This window comes from Phaethon lepturus, unplaced genomic scaffold, assembly GCF_000687285.1.
Source record: "Phaethon lepturus isolate BGI_N335 unplaced genomic scaffold, ASM68728v1 scaffold33705, whole genome shotgun sequence".
Taxonomy (NCBI): domain Eukaryota; kingdom Metazoa; phylum Chordata; class Aves; order Phaethontiformes; family Phaethontidae; genus Phaethon; species Phaethon lepturus.
In genome coordinates, this window is record NW_010540431.1 from 24,684 (window position 1) to 34,442 (window position 9,759).

The 9,759-nt window shown below is 45.8% G+C and overlaps 1 protein-coding gene across 1 annotated transcript in view; it reads left to right on the plus strand.

Annotated features, from left to right (window-relative positions):
• The window catches only part of LOC104621054 (filamin-B), a 48,429-nt gene that overhangs the window by 15,709 nt on the left and 22,961 nt on the right, over positions 1–9,759 (plus strand). Inside the window, exons 16-26 of the mRNA XM_010287440.1 lie at positions 186–276; positions 523–692; positions 2,812–2,929; positions 3,778–4,040; positions 4,651–5,248; positions 5,480–5,653; positions 6,013–6,175; positions 6,509–6,669; positions 7,801–7,968; positions 8,573–8,662; positions 9,493–9,616. Of these exons, the coding sequence (XP_010285742.1) occupies positions 186–276; positions 523–692; positions 2,812–2,929; positions 3,778–4,040; positions 4,651–5,248; positions 5,480–5,653; positions 6,013–6,175; positions 6,509–6,669; positions 7,801–7,968; positions 8,573–8,662; positions 9,493–9,616 (2,120 nt within the window). The remainder of the gene's footprint in view (positions 1–185; positions 277–522; positions 693–2,811; positions 2,930–3,777; positions 4,041–4,650; positions 5,249–5,479; positions 5,654–6,012; positions 6,176–6,508; positions 6,670–7,800; positions 7,969–8,572; positions 8,663–9,492; positions 9,617–9,759) is intronic.

The window sequence follows — 9,759 nt, forward strand, 5'->3', positions numbered from 1 at the left end:
TGTTAACTTTGCCCCAGGCTTTGAATGATACTACTCAGTAAGGCAGAGCAGAGCGTTTAAGTGGGGTGAAATTTTAATCAAGATGGTGCTGGAATTAAAGCAGAAGTATCTTAAAATTATTATCTGTCTAGTTTTGGCTAGTGAAGTGTGCCCTGGTTATGCTTAGAGCTATGTTTCGGTTACAGGAAATTCCTGCCAGCCCATTCAGAGTCAAAGTGGACCCCTCGCATGATGCCAGCAAAGTGAAAGCTGAAGGACCTGGGCTGAACAAAACTGGTGAGAGCTGGGATGGGTTGGTGTGGCCAGTGCTAGACCATAAGGGGCTGTTGCAGACTAGCCACTGCCTGGCTGAGCATTGCTGGGATGCAGTCTTGGATACATCGGGGTGGGGTGCCAGGCAATTGGAAATGACTCCGTTCCCTTGGCATTTTGTTTGACTGGGCTTTATAGGTACCAAATGCTTCTTGGGAAGAGTTTCTGTGTGCGAGCTCTGCATAAATTAGACTTAACATTTTTCTTCAGGCGTGGAAAATGGCAAGCCAACGCACTTCACTGTGTTCACCAAGGGAGCTGGAAAAGCGCTGCTGGATGTGCAGTTCAGCAGCCCGGTGCCAGGAGAGGCGGTGGCAGATCTGGATATCATTGACAACTATGACTATTCCCACACTGTTAGGTACACTCCAATACAGCAGGTACGTCTGACTCCTGTAGGAATACAGGAGCAAACGGCTCATGTTGCCATAGTGCCGTGACCTCACTCCCTGGTACCTGTGCACAGAGCAACAAGCAGATAAAACTTGCCAGGGTGTCCTGTTCCCTGGGATCCCTAAAGCCTGCAGGACAGTTAGGATGGGAAAGCAGTAATGCAGTTTTCTAGTGTAGTTGTTAATAGCTTGTCACTGTTTTCTGGGAACAAGTGAGATATTGAAGCAGTAGTCCACAGCTCATGTTGTCATTCCACACCTTATCAGTTGAAGAGGAAAGGTGGCCAACCTTGCCGGGGTCCAAAACGGAGCTGGCCGCTGCTCTGGGCTGCTGCGGCCCTGCAAAGTCAGGGCTGTGGTGTGCCGCCTTTCAGCAAGCTGCTGTCGTCAAAGGAGCTGTAGCACAAACCAGCGCAGGGACAAAAAGCACGGTGTTTGGGTGGTGGTGCCGCAGCTCCCCAGTAGGAAGGTGAATGAATTGGTGCCGAGGAGGGAAGCTGGGCTGCAGATTAAATGTGTCAAAGTACTTGTCTGTATTTGAGGTTTGCCCTTGGGTTGGAAAAAAATTCAGTCTAGCTCGTTTTGGTTCAGACATATGCTTCCTAGCAACACCATTAAAGAGCTGAAAGTGGAAGCTGCTAATAACTAGAAATATTTTTCCTTATGCTGTGCATGCATGTTTGTACAGGGCCATTAAATGCCAGAATGCATGAATCTTGTGTATTTCTGAAGATGTTGGTGCTTTACTGCTCTTGTTCTGATGAACAAACTCATGAGCTACTCAGTCATCTGCACCAGCTTCCTTGAACTTAGCTATGTGAAAGAGGACTGCAGCATTATTTATCTGGTAATGCTGGATTAGCATTCTTGGAAGCACCATAGAGCTTGCGTTTGTTTTTGGATAAAGCAGTTGCGTGATCTCAGGATGTGGCTGGCGTGCCTGTTTGGAGAAGCTTTTGCTTATTCAGTCAGGGTTGGTATGCAGAAGGGAGCAAAGTCATCTGAATTCCACGCATGTGTGTGTGAGCAGTACCAGATTGCCATGTTTCATGTGAAAAACAGTGGTGAAACAAGCCAGGATGCCCAAACCAGGTTTCCCACTTGGATCTCCCATTTGGAGGGTCATGGGGGACCTTGGGTCATTGGGACCTGTGGACTTAGAGGCGCTCACAGATAGCAGCGGCAGGAAAGCAATGGTTAAAAAGAGGAGATGAAATGAGTAGCCTTGTTGTCCCTCCAGGCTGTGAGCATATAGGTTGTTCCTGGACCCTGTCTTTCTCAGGCTCATAACGAATGAGGCTGTGGACTCTTCGGGGCAGGGAGGAAGGACTAGGTAGCTAAATTCCTGAGGGGCTGTGTCAGCAGCAGAGGAGCCTTGGTTTATTGCTGTTTACTCAGCCTTATCTATCTCGCGGTGTTGCTACAGCTACCCGTGTGTGTGTTGTCTAAAAACAACCAAGAATAATCATGGAAGCTATTTGCTAGCTTGTGTGAAATATCCATGATTATTTCACTTGGGAGCTGAACCAGCCAAGAATGAAAAGTAAGTAAACAGTGAATATAGCTAAAATATGGACTGCGGTAGGAGAGACTAAAAGGAGCACACATCGTGGGCTGGAGCTTGCCATGGCTGTGGTATTCCAGCCAAAATACACAAGAGCATTAATCTTTCTGACTTGTAGAGCTTAAAACCCTGGTATTTCAGATGCTGTAATAATACGGCCTCTTTGCAGGCTTGGCTTTGGCCTGGCCTCTTCGTGTGGTGGAAGGGGATACCTGGTTTGGAGCACTGGGACTTTGATTCAGCTGTCGGGTCCGAGCACTGGGGGGGTGGGAGCCAGCCTGAGCCGGAGTTTTGCCAGGCAGCTTGAATATAGTCTAATTAAATGTTGGAAAGAACTGTCTTTTTCTCTCTTCCTGCATTAAATTAAAAACCATTTAATACTTTGAAGGATTGCAGTGAGATAAGAGCTTGAGAGTTCATAAACCAGTAAGTTTGGCTGTGGTCAGCTGAAGTGAATTAGGTTGAAGTGGTTATGTACTGTTCAGATGTTAGTGTGTCAGTATGAAGTGAGGAATTGAGTTAACTTGTAAATTCTTCCACTAGGGTCCAATGAAGGTTTTGGTAACTTATGGTGGTGATCCTATCCTTAAAAGTCCTTTCACTGTGGGTGTTGCTGCTCCACTAGACCTAAGCAAGGTTAAAGTCAATGGACTCGAAAACAGTAAGTACCTCTGGGCGTAAGCCCCATAGCTTGCCTCTGAAGTGTCTCCTGAATCTGGGCAATAGCCAACATGTCCGGCTGGAACAGAAGTAGGCAAAACAAGCTTCTTTTTAACTTGCTACAGTTGGGGATTAACCAGCTCCAACTTTATAGCTTGACCATTCTGACTTAGTTGGTCCTCTTGAGGACTGAATTTCAATTTAGATATTTTGGGGGGAAAGATTACATAGCAGTGTGGACAAAGCATGTGTTGGGGTTTAGTCCCTTGTGAACAGAGCTGGATTCTTTACCAGACTGGGCACCTGCTGATGAAATCTTGTTTCCTTGGGGCTAGATGGCTGTTTGTTCAAATACATGTAACTGCTATGGTGTCATTCATACAGTCTCTTTGTTTTCTGAGAGCGGAAGAACTTAGGTCTGTGAAATATTATTGCGTTCCTGAAATGAACCTCTGATACTGTCTGGGCTGCCGTGGCCCTGCAAAGTCAGGGCTGTGGTGTGCCGCCTTTCAGCAAGCTGCTGTTGTCAAAGGAGCTCTAGTGCAAACCAGCACAGGGACAAAAAGCACAGCGTTTGTTTTACAAACAGTAAAATGTACAAAACAGGCCATGTTTTACAGGCTTCTTTAGCACTGCAGCATTGTAGCTCTACTTAACCAAAGCACTTCAGTTTCTTTTTGGGTTTTTTGTTTGTTTGTTTTTGGCAGGGTTTTTTGCATGCAGAGGGATGCAGACTGAGCAGGGCACTGCCAGTGCTTGCTCCCTCGGTGGTATATGCACGACAGATTTCTTGGAGCACTGTGTGATGTTGAGTAGTTAATGTAGTGATACAGGTTTTGTCTTTTTCAGGAGTGGAAGTAGGAAAGGATCAGGAATTTGTAATTGATACCAAAGGAGCTGGTGGGCAAGGTAAACTCGATGTTAATATTTCCAGTCCTATGAGGAAATCTGTGCCCTGTCTGGTGGAACCGGTTCTGGGTAAGGACTGCAGCACTGCAAAATACATCCCAAGGGAAGAAGGACTGTACATGGTGGATGTGAGTTACGATGGCAACCCAATCCCAGGGAGCCCCTATACTGTGGAGGCCACTCTACCTCCAGACCCCTCTAAGGTAAGTGAATGGTTTACGACTGTAACAGCAACTGGTACCTCAAAACTGAATTGTGGGCTATTGCATGAGGCTTGGCTTGATTTTTGGCCAAACCAGACCCAGGAACATGCTTGCTCAGAGCACTGAGTCGTTCCTTTTGCAGGCTCCATGACTCCTGGAAGTCATTCCTATAACACTGTATTTGAAAAAACATTGAACTAAAGAACAACACTGCACGCATCCTCCATAGTGTGGCAAATACAAGTATTGCTCCTAGTTTAATAGAAGTTGGCTTCCTGAGCATCTCGACTGTATTGAGATACTTCTTTCTAAGGAAATAGATTTCAAGAAAAATGTGTATAGAGACATCAAATATTGTAACTTTTCTACCTTTTATATCCTATGGCTATATAAAAACAGCTATGGTGACAGTATGAACATCCTTGCCTAGAAACCTCTTTGGAGGAGAGATACCAACTCTACAACTGGGAGGAGTGGCAAAGGAGACGTTGCTTTCTGTGTATTGTTAAGAGCTTGTTAATAGTCCCATTACAACCAAGTCTGTCTAGGTAGTCTGTGCTGGCAATAACATGAAAAAATGAGTTTAGCTCAACAGCATATTCTCTTCTAGGTAAAAGCTCATGGTCCAGGTCTTCGAGGGGGCCTCGTTGGAAAACCAGCCCAGTTCATGATAGATACCAAAGGGGCAGGAACTGGAGGTTTGGGTTTGACAGTAGAAGGCCCATGTGAAGCTAAAATTGAATGCTCGGACAATGGTGATGGAACCTGCTCCGTTTCCTACTTGCCTACAAAGCCTGGAGAGTATTTTGTAAACATCCTCTTTGAAGAAGTTCACATTCCTGGTTCACCGTTTAAGGCAGACATAGAAATGCCATTTGATGTCTCTAAAGTCATTGCTACGGGTCCAGGTCTGGAACGTGGTAAAGTAGGTGAGGCAGGGCTGCTGAACATCGACTGCACGGAAGCAGGTCCTGGGGACCTGCGGGTGGACATGGTGTCGGATGCTGGTTCCAAAGCTGAGGTCCAGATTGATGATAACAAAGATGGGACCTATGTCGTAACATACGTGCCGCTCTCGGCTGGCATGTACACTATCAAGATGAGATACGGAGGAGAGCAAGTGCCTAAATTCCCAGCCCGGGTCAAAGTGGAGCCAGCTGTGGACACAAGCAGAGTTAAAGTGTTTGGGCCAGGAGTGGAAGGGAAAGGTGAGAGTAATTGTTGTTATCAGAGTTTGTAGGACTTGTGGTCCTTTATCCTGCACAGAGTATTCTGAGCATTAAAAGTTGTAATAGCCTTGCGTGTTCCCATGGTGACCCTTGGACGGGGGTGTTTTGTTGTGTTCCCAAGTGAGTTGTTTATCATGCTGGTTCACAAGATGTTTTCTCATTGGAAATACATGTGGTTCTTGAAGTGACTCTTCAAAACGTATCCTGCAGATGTGTTCCGAGAAGCTACAACAGAGTTCACTGTGGATGCCCGACCTTTAACGAAGGCTGGTGGTGACCACATCAGGACACAGATCACAAGCCCGTCCGGCTCCCCCACTGACTGTCTCATCCAAGACAATGCCGATGGAACGTATTCAGTAGAGTACACGCCATTTGAAAAGGGTAACCTCTGAGGTTTTTGTTATTTTTACTTGAGAAGGGAAAGCCAAGAGCAAGCAGCTCTTCTGACACTTTCATTTGGCAAACTGCTGAGGTCTGCCAGTAACTTGTTGGCATCTTAGCAAGATTTTTGCCAGTAGAGGAGCTAATTCTGCAGGAAGTAGCTCTATTTTACAGTAACTTGGCTTCATAAGAACAGTGCATAGATAGCATCTCGGTTATGAAACACTAGTAAAGTTTTGTGACATGCAGGAGGAAGCTCTTACCCATATACTGACATTTAAGTCTGTAGCATCTTGTAGAAGTGATGTTAAGTGATGAATATTTAGGGCATCTGGGATGTGTTTTCCTCCTCTTAACAGGTCTGCATGCAGTCAGCGTAACGTATGATGGTGTAGCTGTGCCAAACAGCCCCTTCAGGGTGAATGTGACAGAGGGCTGCCATCCATCACGTGTGAAGGCACAAGGACCTGGACTCAAAGAAGCTTTCACAAATCAGCCAAATGCCTTTTCAGTTGTCACCAGGTAATTGGGCCTGCTTGATCCTTAAGGAATATCTCAGGGAGGGAGGAATGTAGTGGGTTGTTCTTCTCATTACTGTGTGTGCTACCTCATCGCTTACTGAGCACTCTGCTCTGCAGATATTAGGGGTTGATAGAGGTTGAGGATAATATTCTAGGAAAACATGAGTAAGATTATGCTGAATGGCTTTGCATGCCAGAGGATGCTGAAGGCTGAACATCAGAAGTCGGGTTACTGTGTTTCCAATAAGGGTAAAAATGCAGCCAGAGCGTGCAAAGGCTATGAAGGTCCTGTGAGAAGCAGGTAATTCTAACAATGTGTGTTTCCGTCTTGCAGAGGGGCAGGAATTGGTGGCCTTGGAATAACTGTTGAAGGACCTTCAGAGTCTAAAATAAGCTGTAAAGATAACAAGGATGGGAGCTGCAGCGCCGAGTACGTTCCTTACGTTCCAGGAGACTACGATGTTAACATCACATATGGGGGAGAGCATATTCCTGGTAAGAGCTCTTGCTCAGTGACTTTCAGAAGAGGGAAGGCTTTGAGCTAAGGACTCAGTGCTTTGACTGCATCTCACTCATACTGGGGGCTGTTGAGGTTTTGACTTTCTGCTGTTCCTGGGAATTCAGGCAGAAACAGTGGTGGTGTTTGTTCCTCATACCTGGCAGGGAATTGTGGAGGGCTTTGTGCTGTGAAGCAGTAGTTTTGAGGGAGGGCTGCAGTCTCCTCTCATTTCTGAAACAGCCTCTGCGGGGATGTGGAGGAGCCTTGTCAAGAGTGTAATGCCCAGAGGGGAACAAAAGGGTGGGTACAGGTGGGTGGGATGGGGAAAAGGATGCTAGCACTTGTCAAATAACTGGTATTATGCACAAGTGGTGCATAATACATTAGGTCAAAAAAGTAGCCCTTTGGTATGTGGATGCCTTCAAGACTGTTCTGCAGTAAGATGGCCTATTGGGTGAGCTTGTCATGGGGATTATATTAACTGCTGCCAGTTTTGGTCACTGCAGAAAGCATAGTAACTGTTTCATAAACCAGATGTTTACCCGTTTATGCATTTGCACTGGACGTTAAGCTAAAGTAAAGTAGGTTTAAGGAAAGTTCCAGGTACATCTGGCATCCAGCAGTTCACGATTGAAAGAAGGATATTTTGCTTGATACCAAGAATGGAATGCTCCTAAATGCCAGGCACGTTTTGCTGCAATGTTTGAGTTCTTATATGCTGTCATACAGCATACACGTAGGTATTCCTTCCTAGACACTGTGAGTGAGCTGATTCTTTCCCATTGGTCCCATTTTATTTGTCAACATACTGAACTTGGTAAAATATGAAGGAAACAAGTGCCTGCATGACACTTCATTTGCGCTTCTGGTTTCTTTCATCCATTTTTGAGGTGTGAGAAGCAGATGGATCACAACTGAATTGTTGAGTAGACAGTGAAAACGGAGAAGCACCATCATTACGCTTTCGGCTTTTGCAGAAGCAGAGAAGTAGCATGGAGGCTGTGGGGTTGTCATTCCTGCCTGAGGCTGTGGGGATAGTGATAAAAAAGCCCAAGGAAAAGTAGCGAAAGAGACCTTTGGTTTCCTGTAACTCCGTGGTGTTTAACATTTGCTGTGTTGACCTCCAGGCAGTCCTTTCAAGGTTCCTGTGAAGGATGTTGTGGATCCCAGCAAGGTGAAGACAGCAGGACCAGGTCTGGGAACAGCTGTTCGAGCCAAAATTCCACAGTCCTTCACTGTAGACACCAGCAAGGCAGGAGTAGCACCTCTCGAAGTGGTGGTGGCAGGACCCAGAGGTAAGAACCAAAGTACTTCATCCAGCTGTGCCCCCAACTTCATGTTTGTGTGGGTAACATGATCCTGGCCCTGCTTGCAAAGGTGGTGACACCACCTGAATGAACATTTCCCTCTGTTCCTGTTCATACAGTGTGCACCTTAACAGCTGACCCACGTGTCATGCTGTAGAAGAACAACTGTGTCCTAGGTAGTGCTGCTTTGGGCAGTGTCTTTGGCTTTATCCTAATCTTCAGAGATGGGAGAAGTGAGATGAGTCACCATCACTGGTGAACTATTGTGGCTTAGATTTAGGCATTAAAAAGTAAATCCCAAGTCTCACATGCGAAAGGTGACTTGGGAAACCCAGGTCACTGGGTTGCAGGAGTCTCTGAAATGTGGTCGAAGCCCTCAGTGGTCCCCAGAGAGCAGCAAGGCCCTCAAGTGATAGTGTTAACGATGTTTGTGTTAACCAAGTAGGCTGTGTCTTGGTGGCACAGTATCTTGGCAGCCAAGTACCTTTTGGCTGCAAGTCTCGCCTTGCTAGGAGGCGAGAGCTGCTTCCCCACTCGAGTGTCAGGTCACGCTGGTGCGGGGGCCCTGGAGGTAACCCTTCTTTAATTTTAGCGGATGAGATGGATTCCAAGGGATGGCGCTCCCCGTTGAAAGCGATTTCGGATTTCTTTAAAGGTGATCCAAAGGGTGACACTGAGACAGGTTTGAACTCTCACTAACTACTGGCAATTTTGGCTCTTGGAAATCCAACTGGCAACAGCAAGAATCATCTGGAGGAGGGAGTGGGAACCAACGGTGTTGCTTTTGGGCTTTGCATGGCAACTGTATGTTTCTTTTGCGATTGCTTTACTGCTAATCCTTCCTGTGTTTTAAAGCCAACTTGTAATTGTAGACTGCTTTGTGTGTTGATCTGAACCGATATGTCACATAATCTGCCTTAGATTTATCTTAATGCAAATTGAAATAATTGATCCTGCTTTCTTAGGACTTTGGCAGCTTGCAGGGCTCTCCTGCCTAGGCAGTGAGCCTGCCTTTCCGAATACCTGATTGTGAAAGACTCAGTTGGTGAATGAGCCCTAAAGCGAGTTAGTGCATAGCAATTCTGTGTAGTGAATCCCAGCAACAGTATGTAATCTTCTAAATGATGGTTCAGGCACTTATAACCATTACTCATTTTCTTTCTCAAAAGATCTTTGGTGTATTTTGAACAATCACTCTTGACCTGGACTGTACAGAAAGGCAGATTTTTCTCCAGTATTTTCATGCTAGCTTTTGTTTACAGTGAGAAGACTGGAGCCCAGAGAGTGATGAGTAACAAATCTATCTCAAGTCAATGGCTCTTGAATACAAAATAAGGGAAGCTGATCACTGATCCACTCCCATTGCCTTCATTTAAAAAAAAAAATAAAAAAAAAAAGAGCTTGTTGCAAAGTCTAAATGAGCAGTGCATATTGGAGCTTTGTGCAGCAAATGGCTGGGGAGGAATTGAGTTTTAGTAGCGCATCTGAGAGAATCATCTGTTCCTTTTTTAGGAGTTGTGGAGCCTGTTAATATAGTAGACAATGGAGATGGCACCCACACAGTGGTGTATACCCCTACGCAGGAGGGACCCTATATGATCTCTGTCAAATATGCTGATGAAGAGATTCCTCGCAGGTAGGGTGATGAAGTTAAACTTAGATGAACTGAAGATTTAATGACCTGACTGTGCTCTCCTAGCACGTGAGTGCTGTGTAAGGGCTGTCTGTGGCCCTTTCTACTTAAGCAGTGCAGCTCCTTGCACGACTTCAGGGTGACGC